Source organism: Rhizophagus irregularis, chromosome 10 (genome assembly GCF_026210795.1).
Source record: "Rhizophagus irregularis chromosome 10, complete sequence".
Taxonomy (NCBI): domain Eukaryota; kingdom Fungi; phylum Glomeromycota; class Glomeromycetes; order Glomerales; family Glomeraceae; genus Rhizophagus; species Rhizophagus irregularis.
The window spans coordinates 7,941-28,988 of record NC_089438.1 but is presented as its reverse complement, the minus strand read 5'-3'; the positions used below and the strand labels follow the sequence as shown (position 1 = coordinate 28,988).

The following is a 21,048-nucleotide window of genomic DNA, read 5'->3' as shown; positions in this document are numbered from 1 at the left end:
ATTGAATTTTTAATTCCGTAAAATTACATTCGGATTAATTTAAAAATAGAATACATATACATATATATGTAAATAATAATACTTGCAGATTTAAATTAACTTTGATTATATTTAGTAAAACTAATCTGAAACATGTATCAAAATTATTCTATAAATACAGAAAATAAATATAATCAGGGTTTGGATGATTGATATGGTGTTTTCATAGTTGTCATTGTTCGTAAATTTTATTTCGAGGAATTCAATTTATATATTAAATATACAATGTGTATTTATTGTATTATAAACCGCAATTACCTTTATCAAATACACTATACGCTAACCAAAGATTAACAACAATCGAAATTCTAAATTATCCAATTATAACGTAAATGTGTACTATGTCTTATTTTGTTAAAACTTAACTCAAAATTTAACATTCTATAAATAAAAAAATTCCTTAAAAGACTACATTTAAATTAATTTTGGCCACGCCACATATAAAAAAAACTTTGAAAGGGTCAAAATTTTTCTATTTTAAGTACATAAGAGAGTACAGGGAGGGGTAACATACCCCAACAAATAGATCATCTGAGCAACGTTCCGGCCACAAGAAGTTTCTAAGAACCCCTTGAAATTGATTAAATTATTTTGAGAAGAGTTGAAATGAGAATGTAAAAAGGAAAAATATATATTCATTCAGTCCAAACATATATTCATCCATGCGGTAACAAATATTTATAGTATTTAGATTCTTCTTTATCGAAACAATTGATATAAATATATTAAAGGCGTAATGTACATTATGACCAATTTTGTGATTACAGCCCAAGCCGTATTAAGTAAACGAATTCACGCCCCGGGAAATATTGCGGCAATCAATTTGTAAAGTTAGACTTGTATTACATTTGCGAAATAATATTTTTAGTATTAATAGCGTGTAGTTTCAAATTTTTTTTTTTTAAAAAATAAAGAATTTTCTTTAATCAAAATTATTACGATCTTAAAAAAATAAAATAATTATTTAAAAGTGCGAATATGATTTAATTTATTTATTATTTTTTCACCCTCCGATAATTTAAATAATTTATGATCGGAAGTTAACCAAATCTGGTCATTTTTAATATTTAAATATTGCTGATATAAGTATAAAGTACAAGTATTTTCAGTAACTCTACACTTTTGGTCACGCCGACGTCATGTATTTTTTTCCTTGGGTTCAATTTATTCAAAAATTTTTATTACTAGTTATAATATTTAGCAATAACTATATAAGCAATGCATTAGGGCAAACAGTTACCATAGCACGTTATATTCAAACCACAGATAATTTATCAACTTTAAGTCAAATATTGAGTTATCCAGGATTAGCTGATTTATTTACGTTACTTAATTCAACGGTTGCTGTAACTTTATTTGCACCAACAAATGAAGCATTTTTATCATCAGGAATTGACCTCACGAATGCGAATGGTGCTTTTGTTTCAAATTTAATAAGATATCACGCAGTTCCCGGTAAGTAACTATGAATAGATATTGAGTCTATAAAATTAATTAATTAATTAATTTATTTATTTATTTATTTATTTTAGATCGAGAGATACTATCCAAGGATTTAATGCCAAGTTTAGTCGTAAATACATTATTAAATGATTCGTCGTTAGTACATCTACCAAATGGGGGCCAAGTTCTCTATTTAATGAAATCTATACAAGGAGATATTACGATTAATAATGGTAATAGTAATGGTAATAGTAATTTACCAGTAAAAATTATTCAAATGGATATTGTATGTACCAACGGTGTTATACATATAATTGACTCAGGTAATCTTCCATATCCCTTTTGTGTTTTACTCTTTTACCTTTTTGTAGTTTAAACTAATTTAAAACTCATTCGATCAATAGTTATATTACCTCCTTTGTCATTGTTTGATACAGCAAATAATTTGGGTTTAACTCAATTTATAAATATATCCACGAATGCAAATTTGTTATCAAATTTTAATACAACGATAGGAATGACTATATTCGTACCAACAAATGATGCGTTTAATAGACCAAATATCCTATCTATAGGATCAACTGAAAAGATTTCTTTATTAAAACTTCATGCAATAATTGGTACGGTGATTTATGAGATTAAAGATGGTATGGATATAGAATCAAGTGATACTGGGAAAAAATTACATTTTACGGTTAAAAATGATACTATTTATGTTAATAATGGAAAAGTGGAAAAATCTGATATATTATTACAAAATGGTGTAATGTATGTTATTGATGATGTTTTATTACCATTAGATGGATCAGGTGGTAATGTGGTTTCGAATAATTCAACTAACGGTTTTGATAATGGTTATAACGTTCAAGGTACTAGTGATAAGAAATTAATCGTTGGTACTGTTTTAGGTGGTATTTGTGGTGGAATTGTTATTTCTTTATTTTCCTGTATGTTATATAAATGGTATAGAGCACAAAAAAATAGTAAATCTGTTACTACTTCTCCAACAAGTATTAATATTAACAATAAAAGATAACATATTTATTATATCATATAGTTTTGATTATTATCATTGTAATTCTATCAATATTCGAATTTATTAGTCAGGCTATTGGGAAAATGTCGATTCTAGTGAGATTAATAATAAATCCTAATAATCTATTTTATAGAATGATCTTCGACCGATATTTTACTCTTAAGTCACATAAAACATAAAGGCATACATGATCAACGAAGATCCTTTTTTTTTGGAAACCTACCATTTTACAAAATCTAAGGCGACTATTATACTTCGATATTCACAAGAAACGAAGGTGCTAACGCCTTATTATGTCTTTTTCGACGATGATACTTAATGAATACCCAAAATAATAGCTGAATACATTTGCTTCGGTAACACCATACTATAGTTCTATGGCTTAATGTGGAGTGGTTTCTGGTTTTGTTTTTCCAGGTGCCTTTATATGCATCCTTTGGTGATTTGTCATTTGCGTTGTTTCATGTACTTAACTGTTGTTTCGTTCTCTTTTTTTATTAAAATATCTGGAAGTTTGACCACAAGCGCTTAGTCTCGTTGTTTTGGGTAAGATATCAAGTTATAAACTTCAATATATATTTAAAATCATTTATATTAACGCACTTGCTATCAGCTGAGATGTTCTGTAAGCCCTGTAGTCATGAACAATATATATATATATAATCGTATGAAAGAAAGCAAAGAACAGAAGCGATGTCTTGAAATAGATAAGAAGGGCCAAGTCTTAATTTTGGCCGAAGAGTAAGAAAGATTGTGAGATGGAGAGTCTTGATTGATTGAGAATCTTTATATCACTTAAATCATAACAGAATGAGTAGTCTTATTGTAATTAAAGAAATAATGAAATCTTCTTAATCTTCACAATTATCACTATTACTTATTATTAATGGATAATGAAGTGAATATTGAATCTAATCAACTTCTGGCTTGTTAGATTTAAGACCCACATGATCCAATACTTTCATACATAAAATATTTATGAGACGTAAATTTTGTTTTAATATTACACATATATACTATTAATTTATTAAATAAAAAACAACACAACATTCTTGCAATAAATCTAAAATTATAAAAGTTACTTGTAGCCCATCACGAGTTAGTCTGGTACTCCGGTTACTCAAGGGTTTAAAATACAGTACTAACTATGATTTGCACTAGTCACACAAATTTCTACTTGTAATAAAAGTAATAGTAATACACATTTTGAGCTACAATAAAAAAATTTCTTACCTATGCTTTAGAAAAAATATGTCGAGAGAGAATTTGCTAATAATAGGCGCCACTAATTCCGGTAAATCCGCATTAGCTAATGTAATATGTGAGAATGAACATTTCGAAGAAAATGAACGCACAGTTAGGAACTCAAAAGATTTCCAAGAATATGATATCAATTGGAAGGGTAAAATATATCATGTGGTTGATATTAAAATTAAGTTAGTTGAAAGAGAGATTTTAAATAAAATAGGACAAGTAATCTGTTCAATGCCGGAAGGGATAAGCCAAATTTTATTTGTAGTTGACCAAAGACTAACGGCAGAAGAAATAGAAAAACTTAGTGGAATTGAAGAAGAAATTTTAAAAATCAAAATTTACAAAAATATTACTATTGTGAGAACTAAATTTAAAGACTTTAAAAGTAAAGAAGAGTGTAAAAAAGACGAGGAAGATTTGCGTAGTTTAAACAAAAAAATCTTTAAAAAATTATTTAACAAACCCCGCATGTACATCGTCCACGTAGACAATCCACCAACACATATTTATGTTGGTGATAGTGATGATGATGGTACAATAAGAAACAATAGTAGAAGAAGAGAAAAGTCAAGAACTATACTCCTAGAACATTTGAATAAAGTATGTTCAAAAAAATACAAATTAAGTATGTGGGATAAGTTGTATGAGTCTGATAAGTCAAAAAATAATTTAGAGGAACGAGTGAAATCACATTTAAAATCATATGATCCACTAGTTGCTAAGATTATAAGGAAACTAGATAGTGATATTTAAATTCCTCTAGCTTCAATAGATGAAAAGTCATATTGAAGTCAGAACTAATAACAGACAATAACTAAATAATAAAAAATTCAGAAATTCTATTTATAAAATATGTCATTCTATACGCATGGCAAAAAATTTTATTCCCATATCACCGCATTATTTTATTGTTTAATTCATATATTTAGTTTTACACTTATGAAATCTAAAATCCCCGTTTAATATATATACTTTAGAAAAAAAAATAAATAAATAAAAAAAAATAAAAATAAAAAAAATAAAATAAAATTTACACGAGAAGATGGACTTAATTATAAATCACTTAAAATCATGATGTCAAATTTTTATTCTAATAAACAATTACAGTATAGAAAAAAGCATTTTTTGATAAAGTACGTAAATCAAGAATACAAAATTAGATGTAGTTGGTTGTCTTCAAGAATTGTAATATAACTGGTCGTAAATTATCCCACATTTTTAATTTATGACATACTTTTTCTAAACGTTCTAATAATATTTTTTTTGACCTTTCTCTTCTTTTTTTATTAATTTCAATTGTTTCTTCATCGTCTTCATCATAAACGGCAATTTTTGTCGGGGGATTATCTACATAAACTATATTTTCACATAATTTGCAAATTTTTTCGCTCTTCTTACACAAATCTTCTCTATCTTTTTTACAGGCACTTTCATTTTTAAAATTACTAAATTTAGTTCTCACAATAGTGATATAATCAGCAATATCACTTTCTAAAATGAAATTTCCAAGTATTCCTTCTGTTGTGAATTTCCCATCAATTACGAATAAAATTTGGCTTATCCCTTCCGGTATCAAATGGATTATTTCCTCTATTTTTTCACAAGTGATTTCCTTTCCAATTCCGTTAGTGTCAACCACATTATATTTAGTTCCTTTCCATATAAATTCCTTTTTCTTAAAAATTTGACTAGAATATTCCTCGAAATCATCAGTACCACTTAACACATTGGCCAACGTAGATTTACCACTACCAGTATAACCAACTATTAATAAATTATTGATTTTTTCTTTCCCCATATTTTTATAATATTTAAGTTTATTCTTAATTAATTTGTTGTTCGAATATTCGACCTCCAATTTGTAATTTAGTTAAAATCAAACTTAATTTTTCAAACCGAACTGATTATACTTTTTTAAAATCTATCGGTAATAACAACATAAACATTTAAAATAAAAGTATTTTTTATCATACTATTTCGAATTTTTCTTTGGCATGATATTGTTTTTGAGTTTTTCACTGAAAATGGATTATAAATGGTCTGATATCATAATCTGCGGTATATAGGTATATATATGGCGTTAACCACATATCCATTATAGATGTTTAAAGGATTTCCAGATTTGGAATTATATCATGCGTAAAATAACGTATAACGCCAGATTAGATTAACAAATCAAATGTCCGTACAGGTCAAGGTAACTTTGTGTATTCAGCTAAAAAAAAAAAAATCCTGTCATTGTTAAGTATTAGTTATTTACTAATAAATGGGTTATCATCCGACCCATTTATATACTACTAGATCAGCAAATAACTAATACTTATGCACACATTCCGTGCTAATTAAAAAAAATTGTTATCTCTAATACGTTAATGTCTGGAGTAAATCATTCATTTCAATCAAATTATTTTTACATTATTAAAGGAAATATTTTCTTAATGTTCAATGAGTGTTACTACTATGATATTTAATTTATCAATCAAATTCGTTACGATAAATAATAATTAATTAAAAGCCGACTGGATGCATATATAATTTGACGAGTACTAATCTTTTATTTACCTTTTATATTTATATTGAGTTAGGATCACGAAAATTATTAAATTGCATCTTCATTATGAAAATTGCATTAAGGAGTAAAACTGTAATATTATTTGAACCGGCGCGTATTTACGTATTTTGTAAAACAAAACGGTTTTGGCAAAATCTGCAGTTCATACTGGCCTTATGCAGGGTGAAAACTACCGAAATGCATGTTTAGACACACAACTTTTATTATTGCATATCAGCATATCGTCACGTGCAGAAGGACGGGTTAGATGAAATTAAAAACTATTAAAACGTAAAGCTTAAAAGCTCGTAAGCACTAATCAGTCAGTCATTATAATGATAAACTGGCTACTGAAAGTTTGTGGTTACTGAACTCGACTGTTCGAACAGTATTTAATGATTCAATAGTTACAATAAGTCTAGAAATAAGTTCTTGATTATCCTGATAACATAACAGATTTGATTAAAAGTCTATATTGGCTAATTACTATTAATAATCCAGGATTAGAAGTAATGGGGAAAGAAAAAACTAGGAATTTGTTAATAGTTGGTCAAACTGGTGGTGGTAAATCTACATTAGCGAATGTACTAAGCGGTATTGTTGATTCCGAGGAACACTCAATTAGCGAGAATGAAAATTTCCAGAAAAAGGATTTCGAATGGAGAGGGACGAAATATCGTGTGGTTGATACTATCGGAAAAGAGGTCACATACGAAAAAATGGGGGAATTAATCCATTTGATACCGGAAGGGTTAAACCAAGTTCTATTGGTGATTGATGGAAAATTCATGATAAAGGAAAAAATAGGATTATCCGAGTTATTTAGAAAATTAATTTTTGAAGATGGTATTGCCGAATATATCACTATTGTGAGAACTAAATTTAGTAACTTTAAAAATGAAAGTGAGTGCAAAAAAGATAAAGAAGATTTGTGCAAGGAAAGTAAAACAATTGCCAAATTATGTAAAAATATAGTCTATGTAGACAATCCCCCGATAAGTATTTTTGTTGATGATGAAGACGATGAAGAAACAATTAGAATCAATAGAAAAAGAAGAGATCAGTCAAGAAATATACTATTAGAACATTTGGAGAAAACATGTCACAAATTAGAAAAGTGGGATAATTTATGTGCTAAAATTGACAGTTATATTCCCGTTTGAGGTGTTTGAGGTGTGCAATATAGCAATCTTAATATTCCATTTTCTTTGATTTTATTTTGTATTAATGTTTGATATGGTATTTTATCAATAAATATTTTTTTAAATCAGCTGTTTAGATTTCACATTGTTTGCATCGTGAAAATTATTACGATAAAAAGTATATCAATCCTGTTTAGAAGCAGATCAAGGCTCATTGTTAATTGAGCCTCTCCACTCCAAATATAATAGCTGAATTTCTTCTGGCTTATCTTCTTTACAAAGTCAATCAGATTAATCACTCTTTGATTCTAACATTGCATTGATTTAAATTAAAACTTTAAAAATTCCCGTTTATCTACTTCGAAATCGATTATTTCAAATATTACTTTTCGTGATTCTAATACAATCATCAAGTTTTAGTATCACAATCGCAATTCACTTATTCAATTTGCGGTCGAAATTACATTGCAAAGCGTGTACATTCACGATCGCATTCTTAAATATATAAATTTTATATTTTATTTCTATTTTTCTTAATTTTTCCTTAAAAAAATATTCACTAATCATATAAATTGGTATCTTCAGTTCAAATATTGATTTACCAATCATCAATTTTAAGTAATTGTACAAAATGATTCGGTTATTTTAATAAGTGTCTCAACTTCTTTATTCTTTTCTAACTCTGGTGGTACATCTTCACAATTACTTTCTAAATATTCGGCAATCGGTTTACGTATCTGATCCCACGTTTTTAATCTGAAGTAATCCACCTGACATGCTTTGTCTAAATAGTCTAAAATTATTTTTCTTGACCTGTCTCTTATTTTTTTATTGGTTATAACTGTTTCTTCATCTTCTTCATCGATAATTTGAATATTAGTCGGAGGATTGTCTACATAAATAACATCTCTACATGATCTAACTATGTTAGCAATGTTTTCATTCTCATTATGCAATTGTTTCTTATCTGCCTCACACTTATCTTTATTCTTAAAGTTACTGAATTTAGTTCTCACAATAGTAACATAATCAAGAATACCAATTTCAAAAATGTCGAAAATGGAACCTTTAAGCATATTAAATATTTTTGCTTCTTCCGCTGTGAATCTTCCATCAATCACAAATAAAATTTGGCTTATTCCCTCTGGTATGGAAAAAATTCCATCTAATACTTTATACAAAACCTTCTTTGTAGATAATTTAGTATCCCCAACTCCAATGGTATCAACCACATTAAAACTCTTCCCATTCCATTCAAAATTCTTTTTCTGAAAATTTTTAGTAACGCTAATTGAGCTCCCACTTTCCTCAAAAACATCAGATTCAGTTATTACATTGGATAATGTGGATTTGCCACCACCGGTACGGCCAACTATTATTAAATTCTTCGTAATTCTCTTCTCAATAATTTTCAAGTCAGGAGGATATTTAAACATTTTAGACTTAATACTATCTTGTTCATATTCCTTCAACAGAAATTTGCAGTTGTTTATGTCAAGACTAGGTAATTTACTATTAGAACAATCAAGAAATTCCAATTTGGAACAGTTGCTTATATCTAAATTAACAAGCTTATTATTATTGGAACAATCAAGTGTTTCGAGATTCGGACAAAGATTAACACTTAATATCTTAATTGAAGTATTCGAACAATTGAGTTTAGTAAGATCGCTAACTTCTAACTCAGTTAACCTCTCATTTGATGAACAATCAAGCTTGGTTATATTTGGACAATCAATTATAGATAAACTCGTAAGTTTAGGAGCCTTGGACAAGCTGATAATATCTTTAAGTTTAGTACATCCGCTTATTTCCAAACTAGTTAACGCATTTGTTGAATAATCAAGCGTAGTAAGTTTTGGACAATCAATCACGAATAAACTCTGAAGTTTAGAAGACTTGGGCAAGTTGGTAATCTTAATAAGTTGAACACAATCACTTATTTTCAAACTAATTAATTTCTCAGTCGATGAACAATCAAGTGTGGTTAGGTTTTGATAACCTCTCAAATATAAACTCTGAAGTTTAGTAAATTTAGATAAGTCAATATTGTTAAGTCGATAACAACCACTTAATTCCAAACTAGTTAACCCATTTGATAAACAATTAAGCGTGATTAGTTTTGGACAACCGGACACCGATAAACTCGTAAGTTTGGTAAGTTCAGACAAGTTGGTAATATTAAGTTGAGAACATTTACTTATTTCCAAATAGGCTATCTTGAGTTTCTTCAAATTAATACTTTCTAAATTGTTAAATCTTTCTATTTTTAAAGAACCAGTAAAGTTTAAGCGCCTACCACCAGTAATAACTATAGCTTTTCCTTCCGAATATTTTTCATCAAACCATTGTTGATCTTTTCGACCTTTATTTTTTGACATATTTGTTTTCTTTCGTTATAAGGTCAAGAATTTTTTGTGGTGCAACGAAGTTTTCATTATTATTTCCTGAACGATATGTTGTGATACGTTACCCACTACGTTAGGCACATCTGAAACATAAACTTCCATGTAAAGTGAGAAGACAACATGTGATCTTAATAATTTATAAATAATATCAAAATGAATCTTTTTTTACTCCGAAAGGAATAAGAAATGAACAAATTTATTTAGATGAGTGGAAACAATAAAAGATTTTAGATGCGAACAAAGTTAAAAAATGGGAGGTAAAGCACAATATTGATTTACAAAATATAAAGAATAGTAATGTAAAAGTAGGAGACGAAAATAAATAATATATAGGAATTTTAAATAGAGTCACAAAAAAAAGAATTCATAAAAATAGATAGATGGAAGTGGCTTTAGAAAATAATGAATCAATTTTACATTAGTAATAGTAGACTTAATAATACAGATGGTGATCTAAATGATCCAGCCACTTTTCAATGCAAAAAAATTTATATACATATATTACAGTCAAACCTTTATATAATGATACGTCGGGACATATATGAAATTTTTAGAAAATATCATTATATCAAAGTTATACCGATATTTATATGTCCTCACATATAGTGGGAAAATAAAATTTTATTGGTATATCAAGTTTTTAATAGTATATTGGTATATCGAATATCGGTATATCGAGGGTAGACTGTATGCAGTTCACCCTCTCTATAGTGAATTTTTATATAGTGAATAACTTGCTATAATAAGAAAAGTTCAGATATAAGGTTTTTTTTTATATATAATAAAATGATTCTCAGTATAGTGAATTTCTTACTATAACAAATTTTAATCTTCAGCCCATAGGGTTCACTATAGTAAGGGTGAACTGTAGATAAAATTTTAAGCTAAATATAATCATTATATTTTTGTTTATTAATTAATAATAAATTCTATTTATATTTGCAAAAATAGTTGCATCAATTCTAAAATATACTAGCAATTGATTTTTTATAATATTCCAGAAAAATATTTTTCCATACTATATGATTTCAATATTTTTTCCAAGTACTTAACATAAAATTTAATAAGCAAGTTATAGTAGGTTGATATTGCGACATTTATCAAATACAAATTATTTAATAAATATTTAAAGAGTTTTGTAATTTATCGCCATGGCGATACATCACCACTTGTTACGTGACCATAGTGATCATGTGATATATGCATATGTTTTAAATATATCGTAATAAAGATAATCTTTAACATTACTATGCAATAATAATAGAGATACCCCTATTCTTCAATAAATGATATTAAATTGTCTGGAACACCGAACACCTGTGTTTATTTGTTTCCATTTTTTCAATAAACTGATAACCTATAATCTCATTTTTCAAAAGCAGATAAACAGGATGTACATTTCTTGGCTAACGCCCTTACAGCTGAGATGAGCAACGAGATCTTATACAAGACCATTATTAATGTGAATACAAGGAAAATATTATAGATGCATAAGATACATATTGGCACCTCTTTAAAATATTACCTACACCATCAATATCAATTGCGTAAATTACATATGATTAATCAAAGTGATAGAATGAGAGAAAAAGTTTTAGTAAGACTTTAACGAATGTCAAATTATGTGATTGACTTGTTCATATTCATGCAGAAAAAATAAAACTGAAATTTACTAAAGATAGATGGAGATGACCACTTTACAAAATATATATGGGTTTAGATACTTCTGATGACATAAAAGAGTTAGAGAAACATCCTAATAATACACATTCTTTACAATCATCAAAGAAAACCTGTACTTAAAGATGTGATATGTAATTATTTTTAGAAGGTTGTAAGGTTGCAACTATTACAACATACATACAACACTTTTGTTGTAATTGCAATACAATATTATAATTATTATATAGTATTATAATACTATTAGTATTGTAATTATTATATAGTGTTGTAATTATTTTTAATTATACAAATATGTATTATAATATATTAATTATTTCTTTTTATAATTATATTTATTCTATAAAAACTTATTTTTGTAATTTTTATTTTTCAAAAAGAAAATTTTTGAATAATTATAAGTGTTGTAATATTACAACACTTTAACTTTAAAAGTAGTAATAGATTGCAACTCTTACTATTACAATATAAGGTAGTAATTATCAATTACATACTACATCTTTACCTGTACTATACCTAAAAGGATGATAAATCACCATATATTCCATTAGAAATAAATTGGTTTTCCAATCTCATCTACACTTTTCTACAACCAATTGATAATTTACATCTGGCTGTTAAAAATGATATGATGGATTCATCATCTGCTGATGGATCTTCCTCTTATTAATAGTTTACCCTTTGAGTTCGCTATATCCTTTAGATTACAGTCAACCCTTATTATAATGAACCCTAGGGTTTAGACTTTAACTTCGCTATAAGCACTGATCAGAATAGTCCATTTCGTCCAAATTTCAAATTGACGAATGTTGGACGAAAGTTGGTTTAAATTCGGCAAAAAAATCGTCAAAATTATTATGAACGATTTGCACAGTTCGCCTGCCACTTGGCAATCACAAATCGGCAAAAATTCATTAAAAAATCGGAAATAAACTATTCATCAACCTTTTACTAGACATTCGTCCAAATTCAAATTGCTGAATGTTGGTGAAATTGAGTTTAATTTTGTCTTATTGTTAACGATTTTTATGTATTTAGCTTATTTTAATTTTGCAATAACAATCAATAAATTATATTTTATTTTTTCACTTTATTAAAATTACACATTAAAAATTATCATATTAAATATCAAATATCTACAGTATCTGTCTATTTACACCTACCATCCACCATCCACCATTTACCATTTATCATTTACCATTCACTATCCATTGTCAACCATTGTCAACCATCGTCAACCATCGTTCACATCCATCGTCTACTACCCATCATCCACCATCCATCATCCACCATCGTCTACCATCATCCACTTATCCAAAATTATCTACGTTCATCCAAAGCCTAAGAACCGAAAGCCGAATTCTACAAAATAGAAAAATAAATTAAAATAAAAATTAAAAAAAATATTTTTTTTAAAGTTTTGAAGTTTTGAAACTCACCCATATATCCAAACCCAAGAACCGAAAGCCAAATTCTACAAAATAGAAAAATAAATTAAAATAAAAATTAAAAAAAATATTTTTTTTTTAATAAAGTTTCGAAATTTTACTTCGAAACTCACCTGTACATCCAAAGCCCATGAACTGAAAGCCGAAATCTACAAAATAAAAAAATAAATTAAAAAAAATTTTAAAAAAAAATAATTTATTTTAAAGAGTTTCGATTCCTTCGCTTCGAAACTCAACTCACCTATATATCTAACGCGAAGCCGAAACCTACAAAATAGAAGAAAAAAAAAATCAAATAAAATATAATAAAAATAAAAAAACTAAGATTTGTATTTGTACTTACGAATCTTGGTTCATCTATTCGTCGGAAATCCACCCGACCTATAAAAAAAAAGAGAGGAACGGTTATTAGTAACCGTTCGTAATATTAAAAATAAAAAAAAAATAAAACCAAGATTCGTATATACTTACGAATCTTGGTTTTCCGATCTTTGGAAGACCACTCAAACCTAAAAAAAATGAAAAGAACGGTTATTAGTAACCGTTCATTAATATTAAAAAAAAAACAAAAAAAAACAAAACCAAGATTCGTACATACTTACGAATCTTGTTTTTTTCCGTACCTACAAAAAAAAAGAAAGAAATGATTAGTAAATCGTTCCTTTAAAAAAAAAGATAGTTTCAAAGAGATTCTTTGAAACTTACCTTTGGGATTTCGGTATCTACGCCGGAACCGATCGCTACAAAAAAATAAAAAAAAATGTTAAAAATTAACGTTTTTTTATTAAAGTTTCGAAATTTTTCGAAACTTATCTTGGGTTTCGGTATCCAAGCTGGAACCGATAGCCCTACAATTAAATTTAAAAAAAAAACGTTTTTTAACGTTTTTTTTTAAAGAAGTTTCGAAAATAGTTCGAAACTTAACTGGAATATCAGCGTCCACGTTGGAGCCGAATTCCTATATAAAAAAATAAAAAAAAAATGTTTTTTTTTTATTAAAAAACGTTTTTAAAGAAGTTTCGAAACATTTGTTTCAAAACTTATCTGGAATATCGGTATCCATGCCGGAACCGAATTCCTAAATAAAAATAAAAAAATAAAACGTTTTTTTTATTAAAAAACGTTTTTTAAGAAAGTTTCAAAACTTCGAAACTTTAGTTTCGAAATTTAACTGGAATATCAGCGTCCACGTTGGAGCCGAATTCCTATATAAAAAAAATAAAAAAAAACGTTTTTTTTTATTAAAAAACATTTTATTAAAGTTTCGAAACTTTAGTTTCGAAACTTACTTGGAATATCAGCGTCCACGTTGGAGCCGATTTCCTATACAAAAATAAAAAAAATTAACGTTTTTTTTTATTAAAAAACGTTTTAAAGAAGTTTCGAAATATTTTGTTTCAAAATTTAACTGGAATATCGGCGTCCACGCTGGAACCAAATTCCTATATAAAAAAAATAAAAAAAAAATGTTTTTTTTATTAAAAAACGTTTTAAAGAAGTTTTGAAACTTTAGTTTCGAAATTTACCTGGAATATCGACGTCTACGTTGGAGCCGATTTCCTATACAAAAATAAAAAAATTAACGTTTTTTTTTATTAAAAAACGTTTTTAAGAAAGTTTCGAAACTTTAGTTTCGAAACTTAACTGGAATATCGGTGTTCACGCTGGAGCTGATTTCCTATACAAAAATAAAAAAAAAACGTTTTATTAAAACGTTTTATTAAAGAAAGTTTCAAAAAATTTTTTCGAAACTTTACCTGGAATATCGGTATCCACGCCAGAACCGATTTCCTATATAAAAGTATAAAAAAAAACGTTAGAAAACGTTTTCTTTAAAATAACAGTTTTGTAAAAAAAATTAAAAAATCAGAACGTTAACTGACGTTCAGATTGAAAATGTAAAAAAAAATCAAATGAAACGTTAAAGAACGTTTCGCAAAAAAATATTAAAAAAATGGAATGTTAATTAACATTCCAATAAAAAAAATTTAACGAAATGTTTCGTAAAAAATAAAAATATTAAAAATCGGAACATTAACTAACTAATGGTCCAATAAAAAATTGAACAAAAAAAAATTTTTGAAACGTTTAAAACCGTTTCGTTTAGAAAAAGAAAAAAAATTTTTTTTTTTCGAAATAGTTTAAACTATTATTTAATAGTCTAAATTCGGTAATAGATCAACTAATTACTGTGATTGCGGCTTAGTATACTGATCTGCCGTTATTGATATTAATTAATTATAAAAAATCGTTTAAAAATCGTCAAAAAAGTTTTTAAGTTGATTGTTTGTTGTTAATAAAAATCAATAAAAAAAAATATTGGTCGATTTATAAATTTTTTTATGTTACAACTCAACCAAAAATCGACCTAAAATCGACCAGTTGATTTATGCCGAATTTTTTCTGATTTTTGTAATTAGCTGAATGTGTGACGAATCATGTGATCGATTTGCCGAATTGTTGCCGAAAGGTCTTATTGACGAAATAAATGATTTTGACCAGTGAAGATTATAGTGAAGATTTTAAGAGATTTGATTGGTTAATTCGTTATGAAAGGAAATTTATTATAGTTGTCTGAAAAATTCACTATATCAAGAGTTCGCTAAATTTGAACACCTTAACTTAAAATAGTGTGAATCATTTTACCTCTCATAGTATTTACAGGTAATATCTTTGGACAAATGAAAAATATGGGTTCAGCAGTTTTTGGTCTTTAGGTCCTAGATTTCTGTATTGATTTTAGTTCATAATACTAGTTATAGTATAGTTTTATCTTTAGTATAATTTAATAGATAATATTCACTCCTCTTCTAGAATTTTAATGTTATAAAATATACCCAGTTAGTTCAATTGGTAGAATACTGAGTAATTGTAGTTTTTTTTACTCTAAAATGCAGGTTCGATTCCTGCACTGGGAAAACTTTTTTTTTAATGATATGGAGGTTTTTACAATAGAAAGATACAAAACTCAAAAAATATCAAAAATTGAATTAATATTAAATTTGTATTTATTTTAATAAAAAAAACATAATTAGCATATAAAGTAAAATTAAAATTTTTTTTGAGGTTTGTACCTTTCTATTGTAAAGACCCCATATGGTGATTTGGATGTTTGGTGATATTAATGATTATAAACATGAAATAAAAACATGTTTAAAATATATCTTTAATTTTTTAATAATTTCACTATTCAAATTCCGATATCATCAGTGATTAAAAATACAAAATCGTGAATCAAAATCAATACTTGCTACTTTATTTACTAAATAATCAATCGTACTTACATATCAATTATCTAAATTAATCATTAAACCTAATCTAAGCATTACAATTTTTTTGATAATATCCCAATTGTCCACATTTTTTACAATGCCATTGCTTTGTTTTACTACTCCCCTCCTTTTATATGATGCTTTATATTTTCTTGTACCAGCTGATCTTCCTTTACCTTGCCTAATTTTTGGATTTTGTAATTAAAATACCTTTTCATTACTTCTATCATTTACATCACCTAATTCTTCTTTAGATTCGTTATTTGATTCAACTTTATTTTTACTACTATCTTCATTAGTAAAATTTTCAAGGATTTCAATTAGTTGCAATGATTGAAATTTCTTTTGTAAAGCTTTTTGTAATGTTTTCTTATATGTTATATGAAGATTACCATACATTATTTTTTTGTCAAGAATGTTCATTCTCTATTCAAGGGAGTCTTGCTTTTCTTTATCAATGGCACATAAATAATTATTAACAACTACACCACTTTCTATAGTTGCAAATGGACTATTAAACTTATCAACAATAAATGGATTATTTGATACATCCTTGTTTTCTTAGTACCATCTAGATGGAATAAGCCTAACATGAAATTTGGCTTCTTGAGTGTTCAACATAACTTGAAAATAATGTCTACAAACTATCCCTTTCAGATAATCATATAATATAAACATAAGTGCACCTCATTTTTTAGAAGAATGATATAATATTTGGATTTTAATGAATTAGTATTATTTATTTTATGAGGAGTTGGAGATAATAGGGTTTTTTTCCCAAAGGGAAAAAAACCCTATTGTTTTCCTTCCCAGGAAATAAATGGGTAATCCCCTGGAGCGTGTCACTCATTAAACATTAACTATTTTAACTATTTTAAACTAAAATTAGTAATTTCCCAGCTATCTATATGAGCCGGGAAATAACTAAATGAAGATTCCCAGTCATTTATGAACTCAGCTAATCACTCGCAATTTTTAAAAATTAGTATAAAGGTGATCATGAGTGACACTTAGTGCGACAAGGAATTATTAACCTTCATTTATTTTCTATGTTTCTTTAATATTATCCTGATCACTAACTTTTATCAACTGGTCAATAGTAGCTTGAAGATTATTGTCATATTCTCCATCTTCTTCATAAGATTCATCAATTGTTAACTCCCATTGTTCAACTAAATTTGCAACATAATAGACTGATTGGTTGATTTTATTTTTTTATAACTTTAGAATAGCTGGTGTAAGAATTCTTTGACAGCTTTTATCTACCCTTGTAAATAAAAAATTTACTTTTTACCAATGGAATTGCAAATTTCCAAAATTGGTATTTGTTTTTTTATCTTGCTCATCAAGCAACTTATGAATTTCATTCATAAGCCCATAAAGAGAAACATTTGAGTTAAATAGCATCCTTTTGATACAGGAATTAACAGATTTAACTCATGATGAAGCAAATTTAAAGCTCTGAATCTAACCCAATGGGTCGGGTGTAAGGTTGCTGGGTGAAACTAAGTAGTTTAGACAATTATTGAAATCGAAACTAGTTGAAACATTTTATTAAAAAATTAAAAATTTGTAAAACTGCGAAACTGACGAAACTGGTAAAACTGTAAAAGGTTTAGACATATTTTTACATAGTAATTAATAAAGTTTACCATTTATTATAATAAATTATATAATTTAATATAAATTTAACCAGTTTTGCAATTATAAAAATTATAAAATTTAATATACATTATATTAATTATTTAAATCATTATATATATTAAAATATATAGTAAGTTTAATTAATAACCAGTTTTATAATTTTACTTTTTATATATTCACAGGTCAAAAAAGAATCTATCATACACATATCGGGTACCTATATATCGGTAACCAATTAGGTACATATCGGGTATATATACATATTAACAATATATCGGGACTGATTTGATTTTTAATGCGAAACTTCAAATATAGTTAAATTATCAGGTATCCGATATCTAAACTATTAGTTACCAGTATGTTATATAATATATATCAGGTATCCGATATGCGTATCACTGGTCAAAATCGATTCTATCAGGTACATATCGGGTACCTATATATCAGTGACTAATCAGTTATATATCGGGCATTTTTACATATCAGGTACCCGATTTATCACATTAAAAATACTCCTAAAAATTGAGACCCTAATATCTAAACTATTAGTCACCAATATATTTCTAATAGATATCGGGCACCGATATTTGTATGAAATTCTAATAATCGGAGGTACTATGTGTGACACAAATTTTTCTATTTGGTTAAAATCTAATCGACAGTCATCTGACTGATCATTAATAATTTTTAAGATCGTTTAAATATATATTTATTCTTTTTTTTAGAATGCTGGATCTCTTGTTTGTAGAATAACGGGACTTCTTTTTTTCGCTAGATTTTTGAATGAATCTGGATTGGAATGTAGTAAGAAATAGAGAAGGGGAGAAGAACTTTTTGTTAATTTTAAAGAAACATAGTAAGGAATAGAGGGGAGATTTCCTTTTAATATTAAAGAAACGTACTAACATTTCTTTCTTTCTTTTTTTTAGGTTTTCAGACTTTTTAAATGAACTTAGACTTGAAATGTAAGAAATAGAGGAGGAGGGGGTTTCTTTTTAATATTAAAGAAACGTACTAACATTTCTTTCTTTTTTTACTGATACTATATATATATATAAATGTTGATTCTTATAAGTACATTGCTTAAAAAAAACGTTACATTAATATTGAATACATCAATTTCTTATATGACATGGCCAAAGATCGTGTTTTAGTAGGTTTTATATATAAAAGTTCCTTTAAAAATAAAATATGTATTGTGATTACAAAATAATTCCTAATATATGGAATTTTTATAAAACTTTATTATTTTTTTTTTTAAAAAAAATTATATTAAAAATTATTCATACGATAAAAAAAATATAAAAAAAACATTATTGAATATTATAATATATTACGAAAAGAACATCTGACCACAATCAGAATGCTGTTCGACCCCTAACGAACTAAGTCCAATTACAATTGGACTAAAAAAAAATTTACATCTGACCACAATCAGAATACTATTCGACCCCAATCGAACTAAGTCCAATTACAATTGGACTAAAGAAAAAAAAATTTTTGCTGACCCAAAAAAAAAAAGAAATTGGCTGCCCCACTTAAACATAAAAAAAAAATTCAGCCAATCTGATCTGAAAAAAGTTAAATAATTAGATTCAAAAAATTAGTAATAATAATTTTAAAATTTTACTTACAAAAATTATAAAAAAAAAGCTCTAGTGCCAAGGCTCTTTCTGTCTATTAGATTTACAATCCTTTGCTTGGTGCCTGGTACTTTTCCAACACTTTATACAACTTCCCCTATATTTTGGAGGTATTTGGTGGCAATTTACTAGCCAATGTGGGCCATAGCAATATAAACAAAAAATTTTTGATGAATCACCTGTTTTTGTAATTTTAAAAATTTTTATATAATAAGTCATTAGATAATTTATAAACTTTAATTTCGTATTAAATTAATAAATACTAGACTGGTGTAACGGTTGTAGTGGTTGTTGTTGTAATTGTTGTGGTTGTTAGTATGGTTGGTGCTTGGCAGCCGTTGTTACTAATAATAAATATAATGGAAATTTTTATATTAATAACTAAATTGATAGGACATTTTTTCTCAAAAGTGAATTGTTAAAAATTTCTTACTAATATTGCTAATATGAGATAACGAAGAAATATATTTATCTGTTTCATAACTAAAAAATATATTTAAAATTATATTTAGGAATTTCTTTTTATTTATATTTTTATATTAATTATTTTACTTACGAATCATTCTTTTTAAGTGCGTCAACAGTAAGTTTATAAATTTCCTTTATTCCATCTTTATAAACTTGACTTGCGATCTTTTGAGCTTCTAACAACAATATCTTATTTTTATCAGTTTTTTCAATTTTTTCATCTTCGTGACGAAACGTCTTACTTTTTTCAGGTTTTTCAATATTAGATTCATGGTTTTTTTTGTACATTTTAATAGAAATAAAAAAATGTAGGAAAAAAAATAAAAAACGCGTACATTTTATCTTTTTAAAAAAAACCCTTATGAAAAAAAAAAAAAATTGATGTTAAAATGTTAAATTGAGGAATAAACCATTATTTTATAATATTTTTTAGAAAATCATGACGTTATAATTGATAATCTAAAGATTAAGAGCATGATAAACTTAGCTATATAAATCAATAAATAATGCTTTCCAGTAACCAAAAATGAATATCAGACAGTACCACATGAAAATACAGTATCTATATATAATCTTGCGTATTAGAAATCAAATCGGATACCTAATATGTTGTTAATATGCATATATATATACCCGATATGTATCTAATTGGTTACCAGGTGTCCGATATCTAAATTATTAGTTACCATTACAGTGTTGGAAATTCAATGTGCGGAGTGTGCGCGCGCACAAATTTTAAAAACTCCGCACATGACCAAAAATTTTTGCGTGCGCTTTGCGCACACAAAAATTTGCATATCTGACACATTCTTGTATATTTTACACATTTCCGCACATTGCATATAAATTTGCGCACATAAAAATTTCAAATAATGTGCGCATTCTGCACATGATTTAAAATCTGAATTTCCAACACTGAGTTACCAATATGTTATATAATACCCGATATGTGTATGATTTTTTAATTTAAATAATATTTTGAAATTACATGTTTGTTAATTAAAATTTTGTTCCAATTAA

General features: G+C 26.9%; 7 protein-coding genes across 7 annotated transcripts; 3 read left to right on the top strand and 4 right to left on the bottom strand.

Moving 5' to 3' along the window:
- Nucleotides 1–1,178: 1,178 nt before the first annotated feature.
- Nucleotides 1,179–2,534, top strand: OCT59_001588 (uncharacterized protein; the record flags this gene model as incomplete). The annotated part of the gene is made up of 3 exons (XM_025322601.2): nt 1,179–1,494; nt 1,572–1,805; nt 1,887–2,534. 3 exons carry the CDS (start codon nt 1,179–1,181, stop codon nt 2,516–2,518), a joined length of 1,182 nt encoding a protein of 393 aa, XP_025165880.1. The 3' UTR covers nt 2,519–2,534.
- Nucleotides 2,535–3,681: 1,147 nt separating this feature from the next.
- Nucleotides 3,682–4,749, top strand: OCT59_001587 (uncharacterized protein). Its single transcript, XM_025322602.2, has one exon. It carries the CDS (start codon nt 3,770–3,772, stop codon nt 4,523–4,525), a length of 756 nt encoding a protein of 251 aa, XP_025165881.1. The 5' UTR covers nt 3,682–3,769; the 3' UTR covers nt 4,526–4,749.
- Nucleotides 4,680–5,814, bottom strand: OCT59_001586 (uncharacterized protein). The gene has a single exon (XM_025322603.2). It carries the CDS (start codon nt 5,568–5,570, stop codon nt 4,929–4,931), a length of 642 nt encoding a protein of 213 aa, XP_025165882.1. The 5' UTR covers nt 5,571–5,814; the 3' UTR covers nt 4,680–4,928.
- A 1,021-nt stretch (nt 5,815–6,835) lies between these two features.
- On the top strand, nt 6,836–7,625 carry OCT59_001585 (uncharacterized protein; the record flags this gene model as incomplete). The annotated part of the gene is made up of 3 exons (XM_066143933.1): nt 6,836–7,386; nt 7,488–7,496; nt 7,595–7,625. The coding sequence occupies 3 exons, from the start codon at nt 6,836–6,838 to the stop codon at nt 7,623–7,625; spliced, it is 591 nt and encodes a 196-aa protein (XP_065995144.1).
- A 336-nt stretch (nt 7,626–7,961) lies between these two features.
- On the bottom strand, nt 7,962–9,871 carry OCT59_001584 (uncharacterized protein). Its single transcript, XM_025322605.2, has one exon. It carries the CDS (start codon nt 9,844–9,846, stop codon nt 8,080–8,082), a length of 1,767 nt encoding a protein of 588 aa, XP_025165884.1. The 5' UTR covers nt 9,847–9,871; the 3' UTR covers nt 7,962–8,079.
- A 3,023-nt stretch (nt 9,872–12,894) lies between these two features.
- Nucleotides 12,895–14,064, bottom strand: OCT59_001583 (uncharacterized protein; the record flags this gene model as incomplete). The annotated part of the gene is made up of 9 exons (XM_066143932.1): nt 12,895–12,915; nt 12,993–13,027; nt 13,115–13,150; nt 13,243–13,268; nt 13,345–13,358; nt 13,473–13,510; nt 13,604–13,624; nt 13,707–13,741; nt 14,042–14,064. 9 exons carry the CDS (start codon nt 14,062–14,064, stop codon nt 12,895–12,897), a joined length of 249 nt encoding a protein of 82 aa, XP_065995143.1.
- Nucleotides 14,065–19,872: 5,808 nt separating this feature from the next.
- On the bottom strand, nt 19,873–20,316 carry OCT59_001582 (uncharacterized protein; the record flags this gene model as incomplete). Its single annotated transcript, XM_066143931.1, has 3 exons — nt 19,873–19,904; nt 19,994–20,043; nt 20,117–20,316. 3 exons carry the CDS (start codon nt 20,314–20,316, stop codon nt 19,873–19,875), a joined length of 282 nt encoding a protein of 93 aa, XP_065995142.1.
- Nucleotides 20,317–21,048: the final 732 nt, after the last annotated feature.